This window comes from Nestor notabilis, unplaced genomic scaffold, assembly GCF_000696875.1.
Source record: "Nestor notabilis isolate BGI_N333 unplaced genomic scaffold, ASM69687v1 Scaffold32765, whole genome shotgun sequence".
NCBI classification, from domain to species: domain Eukaryota; kingdom Metazoa; phylum Chordata; class Aves; order Psittaciformes; family Psittacidae; genus Nestor; species Nestor notabilis.
The window spans coordinates 1-23,555 of record NW_009929431.1 but is presented as its reverse complement, the minus strand read 5'-3'; the positions used below and the strand labels follow the sequence as shown (position 1 = coordinate 23,555).

General features: G+C 37.1%; 1 protein-coding gene across 1 annotated transcript; it reads right to left on the bottom strand.

Annotated features, from left to right (window-relative positions):
• Window positions 1–3,906: 3,906 nt before the first annotated feature.
• On the bottom strand, window positions 3,907–22,667 carry LOC104400071 (calcium-independent phospholipase A2-gamma-like; the record flags this gene model as incomplete). Its single annotated transcript, XM_010014966.1, has 8 exons — window positions 21,558–22,667; window positions 20,556–20,705; window positions 19,175–19,326; window positions 17,330–17,424; window positions 12,682–12,853; window positions 7,814–7,871; window positions 5,368–5,562; window positions 3,907–4,044 (listed from the first exon to the last, which is right to left on the bottom strand). Coding segments are annotated over exons 1-8 (2,070 nt in total), but the record flags the coding sequence as incomplete, so codon positions are not given.
• Window positions 22,668–23,555: the final 888 nt, after the last annotated feature.

Below are 23,555 nucleotides of genomic sequence, written 5' to 3'. Positions count from 1 at the left end.
CACAAAGGCTGGTAAACGGCATCATGCACATCCACCTTAAGAGCTGCTACCAAACCTCTAAAATCCATAAGGGAAAGAAATGCATGTCTATGTAGCTAACACAATCCAGCAAATTCCCTCTTCCTTAAACAGCAGGTGACACTGCCTCGAAGGCTGTAGGAAAATGTGTATGGCAACAAGGAGACAAGAGAAACAAAGAAATACTTGTTTCCATCATTGTGAGAACAAGATACACCTATTAAACCACAGTCTGTATAAGCTCTGGTGCATTCTGATCACCGCGGCATATCCTAAGAATGAAAAGAACTTCAATGTGACCTATATTCTATGTCTTCTTAAAGTCTGGGAAGCACCCTTGAATCTAATTTTAAAAGCTACTGTGTAAAACCAATTAGGGTAGGATCCACTAAGCGAATCACTTATGAAGGGCTCTCCTGTAACAAGCTACAAAGACAAAATGGCCTTATAGATTTACTGTCCAATAAAAGGAAAGGAAAGGTTTGTAAAAGATAAAGGAAGTATGCATTATCTTTTTTAAATGAAGGCGAGATGTAGAATTTTAGTTACATCATATTATTGTACTATAAATCTTTTTTATTTCTAGGTCATATTCTCACCACACATCCTCTTGTACCTGCATTATTAAAACTCCACTAAAAGATTAGCAGCCAATTTAATCCCTTTACTATCTGATCTTGCTCAAAGAAAATATGATTATTTGAACACTACTATAAGTCAACACCAGCATTTTAATAAATGGAATTGTAATACAACAATGAAATCATGGGAAGCTATCAAGAAAAGGGTGATCAAGTCCTTTGTATTAAATACAGTATGTTTCATTTGGAGAAAAATCTATGGCTTTGTTAAACTTGGCAACACCACACACACACACACACACACACACACACTCCCTGCTGCCTTTTAATTAATCCTGTGGGACAAATTTAGTTTTTACTGTAAAACCTAGTAAATGAAGTGTGCATAATGATTTTGTTAAATCTTAAATTGCTCTTTTAATTAAGTGGTAATTTCTTGAGCATACTGTACTGTCTACTCAAGTGACATTACTGAGCACCCCAAATGCTTTCCACACTACGGGGGGGGTGGGGGAAGGCATAGATATAAGAAACAAAACCCCACCGTGGGAAGTAGGAAAAAACCCCTAGTATCATTGGTTGTAACAGGACTGGGGAGAGGGTCAGAGCCCTCAGCACTTCATAAATAGATTTTAAAATAAAGAAGCTGACATGTGGCAATACGGCTTCTGTATTGTAACATCATGACTTGGGCTCTCTTGACTTGCATGGTTCCTGGAGAAGCATGTTACAGGGATTAAATCCCTTTGAATGTTAATGTGTTCCTCTTTTGAACCACAAAGAATATTAATCCTCCTCCCCTCATCTACCAACAGCTGCACTGTTTTTTCCTACTTGACAAAGTGGAACCAGATAGCATGGCACGATTGACCTGAATGTAAATATTGCTACTTGGTTTGGAACTGTTCACTTTTTGCAGAATTTAACAAACCTGGCATAAATTCATCTGCAGCACAAATAAGAGTAAGTGTGCAGGCACCTAGGAACCTCTGCATGAGAAGAACTGTAAAAACCATTTATTACTTTCTTAAAAAAATTAACACACTTTACAATTCCCTACTGTGACAAGTATAGGAAGTCAGACTGGAATGTTTCAGAGAAAGCCCTTGCATGTGTATACACATGCATATATGAATCTATAGATTATGGAAAAGTGAATGTTAAAGTGAACAACTACAGCTGGGTTCAGGCATGATTCCAGCACACAGGCCTAGAGATATATGTTAAATCTTTATGAATCCATCTTAACCCTACACAGAACTCATTCAACTACTTCCCACGGTTTGAGGAAGGACTCCCATTTCAACAAAAGCTAGATAACCTAAGACAAGAATATGCAGGCTGACCATAAAACAATTCCACTAAGTTTCCATTATCAAAACAAATATTTTCACACGTTTGAAGAGTCGAAAGTCAGATGAACTGTCAGAGTGCTTTTCATTCAAATCTGAACACACCACTGACTGATGAGCTAACACAAAACCTGGTCTCTATATGTAATCCTTTAAAGTCCCAAATTTCAAAGCCAGGAGACAAATCTCATTATATTTACTATTCTGAATGTTCCCTGATATTTTACAATCATTTTCACATTTTGGCTGTCTCTACACTTTGAATTATTCAGAAATACCAACACTGCAGAAGCAGGTTATACATAAATTAATAAGAAACTGGCATAGTTTATGTTCATAAAATAGATTATGCTGATTAATTAATGGAAGTTTCCAATCCAATAAAAAAATCCTCAAAAGACCATCAGCTTTCTGACATTGTACTACAATATTGGAGCCATTGGCATAAATTATTATTTACAGTTTGATGCACATTCTGCTGATGCATTTTTCAAAAATCATGGCACTATTGAGGATGTCTAACAGTGTTATGCTTCATTTATTTCTGTAGTTCAAAAGCAGCCCAACTTGTTACATACTGTACAGGCCTGAAGCGGTAAAACATAAGAGAGCAAGTATTTCCATATAAACTACAAATGTTACTATCATATATAACCTGGCTAATGAACTTAACATGACAATTGCAGTGCACTTTCAGAGTAAAGATGCTTAAACAAAAATCTACTATCTCATGTTTATGATCTAAGCTATAACTAAGGGCTACGTTATTAATATAATAATCACAAAGCTATTTCAAACAGTTATTTGACGGCATTTAAGATTATACTTACTTAAAAATGTATTTATGCATATGTATTCTTTTCAATTCATCTTGGATACTTTAATAGACATAAAACTCTTGACTACCTTGCATTTTCCACCGAGGTACCTCTACACCCAAGAACATAAGGGTAACAAACTGCTACATGCATGAGGGCTCTTCCCCCAGGGTTAAACCAAGGTAATTCAAGGTAGATTGAGTGTGTAGCTGTGGATTTGTAACCTGAGATTGAAATCTGCATGAAGACAGTTATGTAGCACTTGCCATGCAGCACTTTGCTAGCTGTCTGTCCATGAAAAACCAAGTATACCCCACACGAAACAGATAATTATGGAAATAGAGATGTGGTAAGAAAAGCATAATCTGGGGAAAGAAAAGTGTGAGAGACATGAAAGATGACAACCTTTGGATTCTAAAAAAATTCAAACGTGGTTAAATGTAAAGCGTGGGTAGAAAAGAGATTTTCAGATCATATGAAAGCTTAAGTCAGAAAATTTAGTATCTAGTTCTACTACAATTGCCAGGTTTAGTAATGAAGACATATTTAGTCCTTTGTGGCTTACAAAGATGAACCACATCCTAAGCCCATGCATTCTAGTAATTAAAATACATCAAATAGAAGAGAGTGGTGACTTGTGAAACAATGATCATATGGAAAGGCTTTGTCCAAAGACTCTGGAGTAAGGAAAAATGAACTAGACTTCACTCGAGCTCTGTGTCTGAGAACACTGGACCTGATCTGTATTAATACTAATTCTCTGGTCTGATACATCTATACTTAAAAGTGAGTACAGATGAAATGAATATCCACCTTACCACATTTCGCACAAGTCCGGCAAGACAAATAATTGTCTAAGCATGGTGCAGAAGTTAAAAATCACATTATTTATTTAGCTGTTCTTCATACAGAAGCACAGACAGATTTCGATGTACTCTCAATTCAAGGAAAGAGGGGGTGGAAAGGTAAGAAGAGAAAGAAAAGTGTTCACATAGCTTAACACTGACCCATTCAAGCAGTTAAGGAGCAGCTTGGAACAGGTCCAAAGGCTTAAAGCAGCTCTCCTTCCAGTTTTGCTTAGCCAGATGGAAGACAAACACATTTCAGGATTTCAAGCAGTGCTTAGGCTTGGAATACCTGATGCGTTACTCCATTTTTAGCTTGAACCCCTTCACTCCTCCCAAACTTGGTGCTTATTTCGGGTAGTTTTTGATTAAAATGTTTTTGAGATAATAAGATGTACCGTGCTGGAGATGCTGGGGGGATGGGGAGACCCTAATAGAAAGGAGAAACAATAAAATGGATGAACTGTTGGAATCTGGTTGATGTAGTAGCACCATCCTGTCCTCCATGGGAATCTTTCCCCTTCACCCCAACTTATGCAGCTGAATATAATTACTCCATCTCCTTATAAATGTTAATTCAAACTACGGAAGTATGCTGTGGGGGTTTTTTTCAGATTAAATTCTAGTTGTTTCTCCATAACAATGCTTCTGTTTATTATCTCTTAATCTAATGAATTTTTCACTAGTCCATCTTATACTCCTTATTTATCTGTTAGTTTTTAAACTTCAGTAGTACTTACACACATTACAATGCTAATGACATTACACAGCCCTTTAATGGACACTATGAGAAATTCTGTATGTGAATCAGATGCATTCACTACTCAAACCACGCTACTAATAGCATAGTGATAGATGCTTTCTTTAAATTTAAGTGAATCCTATGCTGTCTTTGTAGAAGGTCTCGGGTTCATTCACCCTTGGTAGTCTTTTCTGCCACAGATCTGCATCACGTCTTTTTTAAACATAAATACTAACTGGTTTACATTAATATGTACAGTATAAAGAATTCCTTTAAACCTCAGGCAACTACAGAACAACAACGGGGCACCAGAGGACGAGAACACAATGGTTAAAAAAAAAACTACTAAAGAAATTAATTTGCCTTGCTCTTTACTAATCAGGGTCACCAACAGACACTAATACAATAAAACAGCACACACTGTTGAGAGGAGACACTGCTTTATCCTCAAGGGAATTTAGTTTGCAGTTGTCCTCAAGTTTAATCTTACTGCTGTGGCATCTCCTATTTTTTTTACTAGCTCAGAACCAGGGTAGAGCTTAATAAGCTATCAATGGAAAGAATTAAATACTGTAAACTGAAATTATGCACTAATAAAGGAAACACTGAAACACATAACTTGATTTTTCCCTCCCCCCACCCCCCTCCACTTTACTGTACTGTTAGATTTTAAGTCACACCATCTGTTTAGTGAAATAATGCTCAATGAAATACCAGTTGTAAGCAGGAAGTCAAAGGCAATTTACAATTCGTATAAGGTTTCCTTCCAGGCAAAGAAGAAAGGAACGGTAGAAGAGCTTAAGCTTGTATCGAGAAGACTAAGACTTGAAGCCTATACCATTTCTAGTTCTCTAAGTGCTATACAAGCTAAAACTTAACTTTCTTACCACTATCCGTCCTAATTTCCTTTCTCCTACCAACTTACTTGTGTAGTTCTGATTCAGAAATTCGAACAACTTTTTTCTCAGGTTTAATATTGGAAAATATTTACTGAAGAAGATTTCAACTTACCTGATGAAGATAGTTGCCCAAAACATATTCTTGAAAGTAACCTGGTGCAGCAGATGATGCTCTAATGGCCTGCCACAGTTTATACTGACAGCCTCCCATATAATGAGACTTAACACCAGGGAAGTGGTTGTAGTTTCTAAAAACAAATGCTTTCAGTGGTGTTCCTCTGTTTACAATGGTGCTTACAGCAGATACCTAGTGAGTCAGGAAGAACAAATATAGTTCTGAATAATAATAATAATAATAATAATAGTAATAATAGCTTCCCACAATATGAAATTCAATTTATACATTAAATATGTCTCTGGAATCCTACTTGGTCTATTTATTTATTTTTATAATGCCTACCTAAATTTTAGGAAGTGAAAGTAAAAAACCAAAACCAAACAGTAACCTAAGAAGAAAAAAAAAAAAAGCCAAAACCAAACCTCCCTAAAGAAAATGCTGGTTTTTATCTGAAATTGATTGTTTCCACTGGTTTTTCTGTTTATACCACTATCTACCCATTGATATTTAAACAAAAAGCTGGTGCAATCTATACGATTTGAAAATGTTTTGCCTTTATGAAGACTCAAAAGTCTGTAGCAATGCAATGCAATAATATCATTACACACAAACGTTAGAAATGTAAATCAATTTCTTTCTCTAAGAAAATGATAACTCAATATTCCAACCTGATTTAAAGGATTGCAGGAAGAATCTCTCCCAAAGACAAAATTCCCAAAGAATCCAATGTAAATCTTTCAAGGCTTTTTGTAAGGACACTGAAATGTCATTAGCAAAAGTCCCATAAGTAAATTTAAGCGAAAAGCCAAAAATCTACTTCCATAAAACAAAACACATGACTGCAAAGAAATGACATCTTACAGATATATCACAGGAGGTGAGAGTACCTATAGTTGTGGTGAGTGTTAGAATGTGCAAGACCTTCTAGTGGTGATGAATCCAGCCTAGCTGGCACTGTCAGAACAATACTCTTCAGCAGCCAAGTGGGTGTTCAATTCTATTTTGTTTACTCTCTTAGAGTAGGGTGTTTTTGTGAAACATAACTCAACAGCACTAGGAGCTGACACTGATATCACTATATTCATTTCCATTCTTCAGCTATGTAAGTTCTATCATTTAATTCACAGGTCGTCCATCCTTATAGAAAAGGAAATAAAAGTATAACTTCTATCTGATAATGCAGAAGCGAAACATGTGCATGATTCATACTGCATCATTCAATGGAGGAAGTTTCCTGTTTTGGTAAAAAGGAAGGTTTGGTTCTAAGCACTACTAAAAGCACTAAGAAAAAAAGAAACTTTGGAAAATTTAATAGAAAACATACCAAACCAATACTTGAATTCATTTTTGGCAGTACCCATATATATTTTGATGCAGTCTAGGTTGCAAAGTGCTGAGCACCTTCTGGAAAAATCTGTGAATTTAACAGCAGCAGAGTACACAACTGCATGTTTGATTTTGATTTTGCTTTGCCTTGTAGAGTGCCACCACTGCCAGCAAAACAAAGCGATTACTGGGAATAGCTAGTTTCAGGTCTATTTATATTCACATTTTATTACTGAAGAACATGGAAGGAAGCCAAAGATCCCAGTTCAAAGATAACTTTCAAGTCAATGTAGGATAGCTTCTCTCTCAGAAAGTAACATACCACTCCAGCCTTTTCATGTCCTTGTTTTAGACATGGACTAGGAACGCAGTCAGTCAAGCACATGTTTCTATGTTTAGAAAAATGTGAATATCTTCCATTTAACAGTAAAGCATTGAATATAGTGCTATGACACCAAAACACCTGTTAATTACAGATTGTTTTGAATTATGTGCTATTATATTTCTCTTCTTTCTTCACACCCTATCCTTCAACAAGAATAAAATACCCTTCCTTTCTCATCTTTCACTCTTGTGCTGCTGCTGTATATAACACCCCTCCAATTAATTTGGTGCCCCTTATATCTTACAGGAAGATGAGAGATCTCGGGGCCTATGAATGTGAGTGGAAGAAACCTGGTAATCCACCTACAGTGAGGAGAAACCCTTTTCTCTTGCTATACAGTAACACAGATCACAGCTGACACAACAGGACCTCCGAACACTAGAGTTCTCTTATTAAAAAAAAAAAAAAAACAACCAACAAAACAAACTTTGCACAACTTCAAGAAATGACCTAGTATTTCTCTGCTTATAACCCTTTAAAAAAGATCTCCGAGACATATTCTAACTTGAAGTATTAAATAAAACTATGAGAAACTGCTCAAAAGTTTAAGAATCTAATGATTTTTTTTATCCTTTAAGAGCAACGGTTCTCTCATATGGAAGCTTGGAGAGCGTATCAACACTCATGCTGTTTATCCAATGTTCTTCTGGGCATAGTAGTTTTACTCAGAACTCTTAAAAGTACTTGTGGAATACACAGTTAGTATTTACCTCAGAAAACTGGACTTACCTTTGGACATTTGGAATTTCTTGCAGTTTCAATCAGAAGATTTGAGCCCATTCTTTCTCTACAAAGAAGTGTAAAAAAAAAAAAAAAAACAAAAACGAAAATGGTGTATCAGTTTAGCATGAATAAAAGACATTTACTTTTACCATCCTTAATTCTGAGAACTTCACATCTAAAAGAAGCAATGCTTAGATTTCACTTTAATAATCAGATTTCTCCATTTGACTTCAATGGACCAATACTCCAAACTTTCCAGGCTATTGGAAGTAAGTCTGAAGAGTGACTGAGGTCTTGATTCAGTTACTTCACCACCTAATTAACCATAAATAATCGGGATTACTCAACTACTTTGCAATAGGAAAATACTTTGCTACATTTAAAAATTTAAAAAAAAAAAAAAAAAAAATCAACATCTCCTTATTATACACTTTCACAGTAACAAAAATTACTCTCCTGAACCGTCATGAAAACGAAAGCTAAGGAAGACGCCATCCTACAAGATTTAGAAGTTAAAACATTTACACATAATCTTCCATAAAAGGAATTCAATATGCCTTTAATACTCCTTTTTAAGGTGGAATTTTTTCATATGCATACATTTTTATAAATCTGACTGTGAAATCACATGAGTGGTCAGCATTGTAATTTACCACCACATCAGCAGTAGGGTCAGTATTCTAACTGCTAAGCAGAAGGTAGCTCTCCTGTACAGTGCAGGAGACTGGAAGATAGTACATTCTTCAATAATCTCACATCAGCATCTATTTCAGCTTCGATTTGGTACAGTAAAGCTATAAAACCCTACAGAATAGGTGCTCATCCATAACGATTCCAAACAGGCTTTCATTTAAATCAGCAAGTTTCCTTCCTTCCCTTGAACATAGCCCACCCAAACACAGGTGGTGCATCAACCTTATTCTGCAGAGACAGTTTTCAGTATTGCCACACTTTTTAAGCATAGTGGTATCATGTGCTGTTAAGAGATTATCCATCTATAGCTCGCACTACTGTGACAGTAGGTAGCCCTGCTCCCACTGTTAACAATAAGACCTTTAACAATCTAGTCAGGTCAGAAGATCAAAGAGCTTTAAATGCTACTATGGCAGCAGTCCTCAATGCAGACAGTAAACTGTTTTTGGAAGCAGGACAATTTACTGTTCCACTGGTGGATATCTGTGCTTGAAGTACAGCTGTTTATGTGTCTTGAGACGGAGGGAGAGAGACAGCTTCTAGTGCTATGATCGAAGACTGCTGCTGACACAATTTTTACATCAATAGCTATGTCTTACTTTTTTTTCCCCTATAAATGCATGAATTCCAGTCTCAGTTACCAACCAGAAGGGTAGGAGTGCCATCTGCACTCAAATTAGTGAGTACAGAAGGAGACAAAAGATGAAGTAGGAATATACAGAAATAAAAGATGAGATTGACAGAGGTGAGATATGAAAGACATCTACTGATTTGCATCACTTTCATCTACTTCTTCCTAAGTATCTGTATTAGATAATTTTTTTCCAAACCCTGAGTGCAAAGATTAAAAAACTGCTTAATTATAGGAAGTGTCAAACTGAACTATTTTTCTTGCATCTTGTTTCTTACAAAGGCCAGGAATGGATGCTTCAGAGTAGGTACAAGAAAGCTTTTGAACTCCTATTCAACATTACATTGTAAGGGCTAAAGAATTGCCTCCAAATTTATTTTAGTTTTGTTGCTAGCATTAATACTGTAATTGCCTATTATAAAAATATCTTTGTCAATCCTCATTGTTCAATTATTTTATCAAAGTCACAACACAATTTATTCCACAGTTTATTCACATAATGTGTTAAAAGAGAAAGTATCCTCATTTTAATATTATTGAATAGTCCTTTGTTCTTGAAAAGAGATGAGAACAGTAAGTCTCAAGATATTCTACTATCTCAAATTACTGCTTTAACTTGTTTGCTTTTTGTAAAGATAAAGAGTCCTAATCCCTTTGAGTGAGTTGCCTTTAGGTCACTAGCTACTTTTTAATTAATCTTGCAACAGAAACATTCTCTAAAATGAGGTAACTGGGACTGTAAATAGTATTTTAAATAAAATTGTATTATGGATTAATACAATGGCATTATAATATTTTCTGTATTTTGAATCCCAATTGTCATATACTGGATGATCTTGCTTGACCACGAGCACACAAATGTTTCATTAAACTGTCTGCAACACCTGAACTACTTTTGATACTAGAGTTAGCTTAAATCCTGCAAACATTTTACATTTTTCCCCTCGTGGGTTCTTACTTCACACACAACTTCATCTGCCATCCTATTTTTCCACTTACCTGCTTTGTTTGTGTCTGCCTGTGACTAATGTCCTCTAGACATGACCTACCTAAACAAGACTTTACAAATGTTGCTCTTTCATTGCTTCAAGTCATTAATATTGCAACACTCATTTCAAAAACGCTATGAAGAACATATTGCCAGCCATATGCTCAAAGAAACATTCTAATGGGCTACAGCCACCATACAATCAAATAGTCTGAAGAAAGACCATTCAATTCCAAAGGCAAAAGTGTAACTACTACTCCCTTCTAACAAAAACAAAAGTTGTCAGGAAACGACCACATCTTTGCCAAACCTAGGGTAGACTTACTGCATGTTCGATAAGGATACAAAATACCTTGCTGATAATGCTGCAAAATCTGTTTAGTGTGTCTGGAGTGACTAACTGTTGCAGAAAGTGCTGCCTGTCTAGTCGCTGAAGAGCAGTATCAATTTACACTTCGATTTGCATAACAAATGCTGGTTTTAAGTATTACACTTGTAATCCCAAACACAGGCATTATGCGTTTTCCCAAGGATGGAGAACATGTAACTTTTATCCTACCCTCTATGCAGTGCTTGATTGCTTCTCCAGATTACAGATTTCCAGTATGGGATTTCAGTTAGCTTGTGAAACCCCCTAGCTGCTTACCAAATTTCTCCAGTAGTTTCTCAAGATAGTGTGAAAGAAGTAAATTGTGTATGTGAACCATAGTTGAAAGAAAACAGACAACTTGGAACTGTAAGCCAGGCTCTTCTCACAAATGCAAATCAATATAGCATTACACAGATTGATGTACATACAGTAAGTATAGTTTTCTGCATAAAGTAATAAAAGTAACTGTTTAAAACCGGTTCTGAACTTGCTTTTCAAGGAATACATAAGGACTTAAATATATAGGAAGAGTTAAATATATGTAAGACGTAAAATCAGATTCCTTACAGCACTGAGAAGTTCGTTAACCAAAATAAGTTTCATATTCTGAATGCAAGCAACATTACCCCAATGCAACATTAGCTTAATTACTTTCAGCAAGAATACTTTCTGACAGAAAATAATACCATCAATATTGTGGTAAGGCTAAATATACATTGCATGCCTGTAAAGAGATACCCCATTTCAAGCAAGGCTGACAAGTCTACTACCATTTAAACAACAAATCTATCCAGCACAAGTAAGGCTTTAAAATTTAAAGCAAAACAAAGCAGTTTTCCCCACACAGTGATTAAAAGTTAGACTGACCTTCTTATTGCCATAAAGAGATGGTATATAACCTTTCAATTTCCTTCTTAGTTCTAGGCTTCCACACTGCAGGGAAGCCTATAGGAATCCCTACTGTTCCAATAAAACGTAGAGGCACAGCATCTCCCTTCACCAGTGCAGAACTAGGTCAACAAAATGTCATTTAATTAATCTATGGATAATAATTGCATGGCTTGCACAAGAGCAGAGTGCTTTACCTCCCTCATGTGTTACATGCAGCTGCAAAGAATAACAGCATTTTAATTAAAGGCATGTAAAATACTTTCACATGAGGTAATTCTGATTTTCACAAGATCACTTTTGAGTTGGGCAGGGGAGGAAAAGAGGGAAGGCAGAGAAAAATCTCTTTCCTAAAAAACCAGGGGAACTCCAGGCATCTGAGAAGGAAAACTCACTATATTAACTGGATAAACACATTCATTTCCAAAACCATGCCAAGGCACAGAGAAGTGGTGCTTGGAAGCCTCTCTCTCCACTTCAGCAAAGTGTGATGCTGAAAACACAGGCAGCACATTTATTACCACTACAATGTCCAGAAAAAAGCTCTCTGAATCCCATAAACACATCAATCAGGTTCCCAGAGGAACTTGCTGTGACTTACGCAAAGAAAGTATTTACATTTTACATTTCCTCTCAGAGAAAGATGTTTCAGCTCTTTCAGCAGCAGTGCCAGCTTACATCCTTTGGGAAACTACAACATCAGCTTGCTAAAAATTATAAACAACTATCAATACAGATGAATAAAACTAAAGTAATAAAACTTGTAATACAATAATTTCTTGCAGTGACTTTTCCTGAATGCACTTGTATACATACCTACGAACAAATACAATTCTGTTGGCAACTCTGACAGTATTTTTTTATTGCAATCCTTAAATTTCCCTTTTCAAATAAAGGGGCAATGGGCAAAACCCCTCAACGTAGCAGCTAAGATTAAAAATCCCTATTACAGCAGATCATTTAATTTCTCACCATGTCTCCTATAAGAAAAAAGCCACAGCAGGTGGCCAGTAAAATTTGTAGCAGATCTGTAATGAGTCAGATCAAGCAGAGCTGGCAGGCATACAGGAATATAATCAGAAATGAGTGCACCAAAGCTTACTTTATTCTCCAGAAACAGAAATCATTACACTAAAGGCTTTCAATGTTTTGGTAAACATGAAAACAGCTATTTCAAACAAACAGGAGTATATGCTAATCCCTTCTAGCTGTTTTAACCTTTTGCTTAGCAGTGAAACAATAACAAAGGCAAGGGGTCTCAGACATTATAATAATTATTTTTCACATCATCATTTTTTACTTACTTGAGTATTTTTTCCCACGTATCACTGTCATAAAAGGCATGGCTCCAACCCATTTTGACTGTTCCAACAATGACATTCTGCTTAAAAACATCTGATCCTAACTTGCGATATAGTTCTTCGCAATCATCCAGAGGGATATGGAACAACCCCAACATAAAAGCTAATATAGCTCCTGAAAAAGAAGTATTTTGAAATTTAAAATATAGCCTGGAGTAAGATTATAAAGACAAATTACCGTTTAATATTGTTCACAGGTTAGCAGTATATCTTGAAAACGGAAGACCAATTGACATTTACATCACTAAATTCCTGTTCAGAGATCCAAAACTATGCTTTAAAAGAAGAGATACAAGATAGGAAGAGTCTACATCCCAGACCAAAATTATGAGAAGTTGAAAAATGGCATTATTTCATTTTGCATATTTCATACCTAAAAAAAAGCATATGGCAGAAAGCAAATTAAATCCACTGCTTTACTTAGAGAAATCTATGCTCTGGTTTTAAAAATATATTTGGAGCATCACTTCCTATTTGGCAAACTCTGAGTCAAGAAAGAAAAAATCTAGGAAAATTCTCTAAGTCTAGTTTGGAATACATTTACTTGCAACTATTTATAACTAGTCATTCATACACAGTGCCATCTAGTGTGTGCCTAAAAAATTATGACCTACTCTTGCAGGAACAAAACAACAGTATCCAAAAAGCCTGTTTGCAGGATACCATTGAAAAGACTGTGGAAAAATAAAATTAATGCAGCACTACAGTTCTTAGATATCTTAAACTGAGAGGGACATACACAACCTCTAAATCAAATTGTGCAATACTGTGAGGACATGTACTTTTTCCAATCTGGACATGAATGCAATAGGTTCAAAGAAAATTAATTTTAAAATGAGTAAATTCTTGAAATAGAGTAAAACACATGCAGAAAGAAGTACAAAAAGGTAGTTACAGTTGGCCTTAAAGTAAACATGATTTCCAAGCTTCTTTTGCTCTCACAAACCATACCACCATGGTAGCTGAGTGTCATGGATTGATGGGCTCTATTTATTTTATTTACTTTGTTTACATGTATCACACATGTTTAATATAACCTGGGCCAACTTGACATGTTTCATCAAGAGAAACTTACTCAATTGTCACATTACCAAATGCCTGTTTTCAACACAGGGTAAACAGCCAGCAGCATAGAAACATTGTTTTCCCAAGTTATGCAAATCCTCTGCTACTTTCTTTCCTTTTAATTCTCCAGCACCAATTCTACAGTATCACATGCTTGTTATTTTGGTGAACAGTTTCAAGGACACAGAGCCTAAATTCATACCAAATGCAAACTTATTTTCACTTCACCTTCTGAGAAACAACACCCAAAATTGCAGGCAGCACCCAAGTAGCAGCAGATACTATCAGAGTCAAGGTACGCATTAAAGGGCTTGGCTGAAACCTGCTGGATAGCAAGGACACTCACAGGACAGTAAGGTAAAAATCAAAATATAGCGCAGGCTTTATCAGATGGTCCAGTGAGAAACACTGGACGCTTCCATCACACCCTGTTCCATATCTGCTGCTCTCCAGCCACCATCTCAGCCTCGACAGTCAACACTTCAGTGGGAAAAAAATACCTCAATAAAACCTGTGAGGCTAAGAAGCACACCTTGAAGAACATAGGAATGCAAAAGTATTTCTTCCTCATTCAGTACTAGTAAGACATCAGCTGAAGTGCCACAGCCAGACCTCAAGGACATTCTTCAAAAAAATTATGTGGACCAATAGAAAAAAATTAAAAACAGGCAAGAAAAGTCCTCAAACTAAAAAAAATAAGCACAAGTTGAGCCGAGTCTATAAGGAAAGCCTGTTCACTCAGGCTATGAGAAAAGCCTTTAAATGCAAAGGCGGCAGCTGCAAAGAGAAGAATCTGTTATCTGTGCTCCCAGGGAGTCAGGAAAAGAGGAAACAAACTGAACTGCAACAGGAAGATCCACATCAGGCATTTGGATATTTTCTTTCCCCAACTGCAAAGACAGCAGAACACAACCACAGATTTTCTGAAGTGGTCTGACAGGATTCAGAGTCTTAGAACATTGTCAATAGCAAAACACACACCACTGATCCTTCCCTTGGGAAATGAGATAACCTCCTAAGGATGCTTCCAGCTCTGTATATACCATGTCTTGACTTATTCATGAGTTCTCCTGAAAAAAACACTTCTTCCATCAGAAAAGTTTTGAAAATGCATTTCAGAACTAGAAAGACACCATAGGCAAAACAAAATCATCAACACAGACAGATGGCAGCTTTGTTTAAAGAGGGTCATCACTGGTACATAATTGCTGAAGGCTGGGAGGATACATAGGGTCACTAGCTCTATGCTGTTCTTAACTTGTGAGGAATATTTTGGGAGAAAAATATGCAAACTTCACACACATCCAAAACTGATGATCAAAGAGATCAGTACAATTCAGTCATGTTTGTAATAAAATGTACTGGAAAAAATATGCTTCAAGAACCTTTGACCACAGTATGTCAATGATCAGATCCCTCAGACAATGCATCCGAATGTAACTAATTATTAGCTCAATATAGAAATCTAGGGGGAAAAAAGAAGTGTAAATTATTGGAGCAGGCCAGCACATATGGAAAGCACTTTGCCTGATCACATACTCTTGATGTTTTAAACTGCTCCCTGTGACTCAATTATAAATGCATCACTAATCAGAAGTATCTTTGATATATTGGGAGACTGCATCCAGCTGCAATCTTCTGCAAATCCTACCACCATATGTACCACCAACACAAACCAAAATGAAGTATACTGCTAGCACACGCTGACAGGTAAGTACCTGTCCCAGCTATTCCCTGTCACCTGTTATTGCAAGCTGGACTACTGTACGCAACAGCTTGATAGTGCAAATGAAGTTTAAAAGAACACATTAAGTACTTACTAGCAGTTACAAAACCCCAACTGTGGTGAAGAATTAAGTTAGTTCTAATCAGAGTAGTGGGATCGAATTAAGAATACCAGGCCCCAATGTCAAAGAAAAAATGTCTTTATCATGACTGAAGGAGACATTAGGGAAGCGGTTTGTAGTAAAGTATCTTCCAAAGAAGCAACTACTTACTACCAAATTAACTTTTTTTTTCTTCCCCAAAGAGTTTTAAAAAATGTAAAACTATATTGTACCTACAAACGAATTCTGGCTAGTAGGCCTAAACATTCTCTACTCAACTATTTTGAGCCTATTAAGCAAATCTCTGGCAACACAAACATTGTATCTACTAATTGTGATTTGCATTTAATGTTACTTTTGAATTAAACTGTATGGAAGATTAACTATAGTGGGGAAAAAAAAAAAAGAGTAAGTGTGGGTTTCCAAAGGAAACTGAGCTACTGAACTACAGAATACCTCTTACGTTAGAAATCAGCATTACATGGACACTGGTCTAGGATCATTTCTGAAAGACAGGATTATCTCTTAAAAAGAAACTTCTGCTTTAGTTTCCTACTTCCTAGGGAGGAGTAACTTAGCATTGAGTCAAAAAAGTAATTAAGGCTAGGAGGGACCTCTAGTCATCTAGTCCAGCCTTCCATTCAAATAGGTTCAATTAGAACAGGTTACTCAGGACTTGTTCTGCCTGTGCAGGAAAATCCTTCCAGTGTCAGACCATCCTTGCAAGGAAAGCAGGATACCTTATACCTAATTGTAATTTCCCATGTTCCAGCTTTTCTGGTGGCTTTTCTCCTATCACTGTGCACCTTCAAGAAGAATCTAGGTCCCTCTTCCCTGTATTTTCCCATTAGTTGAAACAGCAGTAAGGTCCCACCTTAGCCTTCTCTTCTTAAGGCTGAATAAACCCAGTTTTTGCACTCTCTCCCTCTATGTCATGACCTCCAGTCCCCTGACCATCTACTTGGCCCTCTGCTAGACTCAGTGTGTACAAGAACACACCCAACAGATTCACGAGTTTACTGAGGAGCCCATAACTTCACACACAGTGGCCAAAGACCCTTAATCTGTTGGGTATGTTCTTGTGCATACAAGCCAATACGTAGTTGCCTTTCTTTGCTGCAATACACTGATGACCCATGTTTGACTTGTTCCAACAAGACCTGGTCTTTTCTACAAAGTTGGTTTCTAGTCAGTCAGCCCACCTCACATGGAAGACTTTGTACCTGGCCTTATTGAACCTTAGGTGGTTCCTGTCAAGCCTTTTCTCGAGCCTGTACAGGCCAATCTGAAAAGAGGGCACCACTGTACTGACCACTTCCTCTAATTCACATCACCCAAGATCTTGCTACAGGCACACTCTGTCCCACTGTGCAGGCCATTAATAAAGACAGGAAACACCACTGGCCCAGTATCTGAAGCACATTACCTTAGTTGCTGGTAAAGCCCTATAAACATCTAAGATACTTGTATCTGTGTGCAAAACAGAAGGTTTCCCACTCATTGAAAATATGACAACTGTATGATGTACCATGCAAAGTTCTTCCTCAGAAGAGATAGGAAAAACTTCAGAAATCACACCTATACTTTCCCAGCTTACACTCAAAGTCAGACACTGGCAAGTTCTGCAACATCTACATTTATTCTCAGATGTTATTTTACTATATTGACAGCAAAGTTCCAACTTGTGACTCAACAATTACCTGTGCTTACACCACAGATGTAGTCAAAAAGTTGATGAACCGGCTTTCCAGTTAGTTCTTCTAGTTTCCGTAGAGTCTGAAGTGCAACTAAACCCCTGAAACACAAACAACCTCTTCACATATAACATTAAGTTTTAAGATAATTAAATTTCATCTTACATAGCACTGACTAAGCCCATCTTTGCTTAACTGTAACAGTTGTAACTGAATAACTGCAACAGTAAGAATCCTGAATATTTCAGGGAATGAAGGAGTAGTAAAATCAAAATGCAGTGATGAAAACTAAATGCAATTGACATACTCAGGCATACCAAAACCAGTACTCAACAGCTACAGCCATATTGTTTTATTGCCATATTGTTTTGTAGCCAAGGCTCAAGGATGATCATTTATAGATGTAGACTCAGGATAGATTTTAGCTGCATCCACACCACATGGCACTTAAAGTTTGGCCTTAAGGCTATATAATGCCCCTTGGGGGGTAGTGTTTTCTGTCTGTAGGTTTTTTTGACTCAATTCTATGTGTCTGAAATCATGGGAGAGATGCATTCCAGACCATCAAACTTGTGTTTCTATAGCATGAAACAGACTAACTGGGCATGCAGAGGTGCTAACTCTGCAGGGCTACAGCTAGAAAACTGCATATGGCAAAAGGAGCACCAAACCAAGTACCATCTTACCAACACAGTCTGCTGAGAATGGCACCTCCTGCATGCTGCCCCCAAATCTGTCCTGGCTTGTGCTGAAGAGCTGTAGTCAACCCGGTCCAAAACTATAACCAGCTGAATATGACCAATTAAGCAGCATAACTGCTGGTACTCAGGCTCACTATCTGGACTTGTTTCATTTAGCAGTATAGATGTAGGTACTGCTTTCTAAAGATAAGGTGTCTCATAATGTCACTCCCTCACAAATCTAACAGAAAAATTGAAACACTGTATCTATACATATAGGCATCACAAATTATCTGTGAAGCATCCTTCTTCCTACTTTGTAATCTCTTTATGGTTTACCATGAACTTTAACATTTTTGTTTCCAAAAGTTGTGACATACACTTACTCCTTACTGAAGACAACTGATTCTGATGAAATAAAGAAATACTATGGGGAAACAAAAAGCTTGTGAATCTATTTCTGCAATGACTTTATACTTTGCTTTCTACTGATCAATATTTGTGAATCAGTAAATATTTGACAAGATTTCTTCAAATGTGCCTGAAAACAAACACAGCTTTTAGTAAACCTCAGACTTCAACTTTAATGAACAGGCTTCTGCTACTACTCTTAAAAAATCGTTGGTAGGTGCATAAATTCATGCAGAACTAGAGCACACATAACTAAGGACATGTGGTGCATAAATTAAAGAAAAATAAATGGACAGCATGAATAGAATAGCTTTCACCACAAGCCTATTCACTCTTTCATACGAGACCAGCCCTGCTAAGGCAGACACTCTCCAGAAAAGTACAAGACAACACAATCACAAGAGTATAAATTACTTCTAGCATTTCGCACTAGATTTTGTATTTCTGGGATTAGACGTGTGAAGACTAACTCAAATAACCATTTAATTTACTTCCAAAAAGAGAAAGAGCCAATCCAAGCACTAAAGTGTGTAGCCAGCTTTAAAAGGGCAAGTAATTTCAACATTACAGGACTACTAATGCATGGAAGTTTAATCACAAATGAAAACAAAAATACTACCCATCACTTGAACAGTCAAATGTAAACAGAACTGTAAAACATAAGTGGCATCTTTGGACACAAACTTGAAGAGAAACTGCAATTTTATTTCCAGTTACAGTACGAAAAAGGCTACAAGTACATAAAAGAGAGAGGTTTTACCTTGTTCCTCCTCCATCAATAGTGAGGATTCGAATTCCCCAGCCTTTCACAGGGTCTGTATATCCAATTATAGCTAAAGTCTCTCTAACAGCAGCCTGAAGACTTTCGTCATTTGCCTGTCTCAGTCTCAGTAGGCATGGGATTATTTTTTCCTATTGATAAATATACAGTTAGAATGAAATATCTTTGTATTTATACCAAAAAGAATCCATGCTTAAATTTACTAGTTTGGCATTTCAGTATAAAAGCAAAATGTTAAGCTCAGAGGAAAACTTCTTTAAACCTGTATTTACCCATCTGTCTTTCCAACAAGGGAAAGAAAGGATTCCAATCTTACATCATACATGCCTCACTGCTAAACTACCTACCTATCAGAATTAAACAATCAAGGTGAAAAGGAAATTTTTTGAATCTCTAGAAAAGCTGCATTTACCATCAGTTTAGTTGTACTGACTTTAATGTCACATTGGCCAAATACAAACTCAAGTATGGATCAAGTATAGCTAAAGGCACAGACTTTGCTGAATAAGTATTACACTGCTTCAAAACAGGAAATGTGTTCCAACTACATTAATACAAAAGCAAAACAAAAATTATAACTCTTCCTCACAGTAATTTTTAAATGTACAATTATTATCACAAAGATATAGAGTATTATAATCAAAATGGGAGTAGTGAATGTACTCTTTCATAATAAAGTAATTCACATGTATCCATGTGGATGTCTGACCTGTACCCTGCCTGGATGATATATCTGGCCTGCACTCCATTCCCAAATATTTATCTTCCAGAAATTCCACAATCCATGTCACACATCTGTCACATCTTGTGGAAAAAGGCAAGAGACTGACAAATGCTATGATTTGGCTCACATGGCTAGAACAGTCTACCACCTATGTCCTGAACTCTAACTGCAGGAAAGAGGAGTAGGACTAGATTACATGAACTTCTTTGATAACTTATACTGCACCGCTGTCATCTGTCTTCAAAGGAAGCATGCAAATAAGCATAAAAACTGCTGGGCATATGCAGATCAACTGTACTGTACACTCCCATCTGGCCGATTGCATCAGAGGACACAGTGTACGACCTTTGCCTACCACTAGAAAAAGCTATACTATCTATCCACATGACAGTGCTGCATGCTTCTAAATTAAACATTGCAATCTGGAGAGCCTTTAGCTAAACTGCTGAGAGTTTGCATACAAATCTGCTTCAACCAGCTAGAAAAATAGCTACAGCAAGAGACATTCACACTGTAATCTCTTACAAATAGAATATATGAGTAGCCCACAAATGTACATTAGAAACTTTCATGTTATTTTGTGTCAATCACCTGTCAGCTACTTATTTTTCGTCTAAGCATAAAGACTGTATGTACCTTAATTGCAACTCCTCTGCTCTCTGGAAATTCTAGAAGGTGATAGGTCAGTTCTTCAACCCTGCTGATACAGACTCTTCGATTAGAGGATCTTCGTAGGGCTTGCACTAAAGCTCGAGTCCTGTTATCAATACTCACTCTTGCAATAATCTAAAAAAAAGATAAAGCTATACAAATAACACAAAACTACTCTAAGAAACATGTAAACTTTGTCAAGACTAATTCCAAACTGCTATTTTAAGATTTCTCAGAAGTAGTGGACAGCATGTTGTACCAGCGATCTGCCACAGACTCCAAGAAAGCATTGCTTAAACGTAAGCAGGCAACCTTTTGGGTTCTTTGTTTACTAGAAAAATAAATAAAGGTAGCTTGCAGCAACAATACACCAAACACACACATGCCAGCATGTACTCAGACGTATTTTCAGGACAACGCTGAAATCACAGTATTTGAACCATGAAGAAGTCTAAGAAATATAACTACAACAAATGAAAGCATCTAAGTTTTCCTATATTTATGTATTCTCTCTTTACATGTATATGAGCTAAATATACGAATATATACACACGTATTTTTATATATATGTAGACTTTATAAACACTTTTGTATAAATGTATACACATTTTTATATATGTATACATACGTATACATACTTAAGTACATATATGCATATAACTTAAATGCAGTATGTATATTCATAATTTTTGTGTATATACAGCAGTATATGTATATTTATACAGTTTTTAGGTGAATATACATATATACTTATTTATCTAAGTATTATGTACTTATATCTACCTACACATAAATATACATATAAAGGTACCTACATGTAAGTACCTCAGAGGTATATACTTATTTATGTAACTATATGTGTGTGTACGTGTAAGTTTACGTACAGGCACACATATATATGTATGTCCAGAGTGCATATATACACTTGTGTAAAATATACATAGCAATAATATATATATAAAAAAACCACATTAAACAAAGACTTGCCTTTTCTCTCTGAAGAGACAGATGCTTTTCCTTCTCTTCTGCAGCCTTAACCTCTTTTGCTTTGTCCTCCTCGCCCTTCTCAGACACTTCTTGTTCTGCTTGTTTAGTCTTTTCTTGTGAAAGTGCTTTTGAGTCGGATCTTAACTTGGGAACCAACCCGCCAATGTAACTGTCCACAAAAGCTTGTACACTGTTACTGGGATATGAAAGAAAGTTTGCAATAGTTTTTTTAGTGGAAACTGGAAGAGCAGTACTTGGCTTCTCAGCACCTAGAGTCTCTGCTTCAGGAGCTAAAGTAGCTGCTGAATCCACTGTCTTTTCTTCACTCACTACAGTATCTTCTGATGAATCAAGCTTATTCCTCTCCTCACTCTGACAGTCCTGTAATAAAGCATTCCTTTTTCTCTCTTGATCCATAACAGGATTACTACTAAAGTACCAGTTGATATGATCAGCTATGAAGTTATAAGTCTCTCCAAAACTTGTAGAAAAGTAGCTTACATGAAAAAGGTGGCTTTTAGTAGACGCTGAATCTTCTGGGGTATCTCTGCAAGTGCCACTTGAACTTACTAACGCAGACTCCAAGTTTCCATTTGCACAACTGGATTTCCCTGCAGCTGGGCCTCTGTTGCAATCCTCCTGAGTTCTGGCATCTGTGACTTGTTTATCATTTTCTAGGTTTGCATCTCCATTACTTTTCTTTGCTTTTCCCAGAGTACCTGAGTGTGACTTCAATCGGGCTATCCGTGAAACCAGTTCACTGTGAGTGCCAGACACTGCCTTTGAAACAGATTCTAGAGTATTCTTAATTCGTGACATGTGACTGTTCACTTTTGTAAGTCCTTTGGAAGAAGAAGTCAAGAGTTTAGCAACTCTGTAGTATAAAAAGTCATGGCTGCAAATATATTTGCTATACCAAAGTGTTTTGCTTCTGGCCCATTTACACTGAGGCTCGCTTGTATGAAAAATTCTCAGGTGAGTGGCATGATTTATCCTCCAGCAGACTTTAGGTCTATTAAAATACAGATATCTGTTTCTTTGCTTCCACCAAAGACTTTTGGGGTTAATCAAAAAGAACAAATATGCATCTAAAAATAAGTGAACTGTCATTACTTATAAATAATTACACCTGTCCTAAGTTGCTGGTCTATTTCATTCCAGAAAACGTATTTCAATGAAGTCTTGTATGTCACAGTATTATCTGAAAAAGAACACAAAACAACAATGGAAACCCTAAACCTGTAATAAGTTAAACTAAAACCATAGAGCTGCTTAAAGCAGATGCAGCCTACCGTAAGTAAAAACAGATAAACATTCACATCAAGTAATCTCACAGGGATATTTATTGCTCAGGTCATTTGGCAATGTCAGCTCACAATTTCAATTTCAATGTGTTATTCCTTAAAGGCAGGTTTAAGTCCATCTTGAGCAATATGCAACACTTGCCCTAAGTATGTAGTGACATATGGCAACTGCTTTGCCAGTCTTTCTGATAGAGAATTTTGTATCTCTTTAGCAGATCATCACATGCAGAGACCAAATTTCAAATGAAACTATCATTATGTCACCGCCCCTTTGCACAATTCCTCCCAGGGGAGAAAGGACAGCAACGCCTTGAGCAAAGCTTCACTGTCGAGTTCAACCAAATGCTCCCATCTTAAGGGCTAAGAGCAGTGTATGACCCTAACTCTATAAGGAAAACCATTCCCGGGGTGGATCAGTTTCACACAGTACCCAGAGCTGCGCTGAATCCGCACAGGCAAGCCCATTACCTGCCTAAACGACAAGCTCAGGCTTCCCCTGCTGCCCTGACCGGTGCTGGAGAAGGTCGGGGAGGCCGACACCTGCACAGGCCGACGCCACGGTAACAGCAGAGGCGACACGGCCGCGAGCAGCGGCGTCGTTACTTACGCCTTCCTCAGCGGCTGCCCGAGCCTGCGCTGTGCCGGTACCCCACGGGCCAGCCCTCCGCCTGGGTCACTGCCGCGCTCCGGGCCG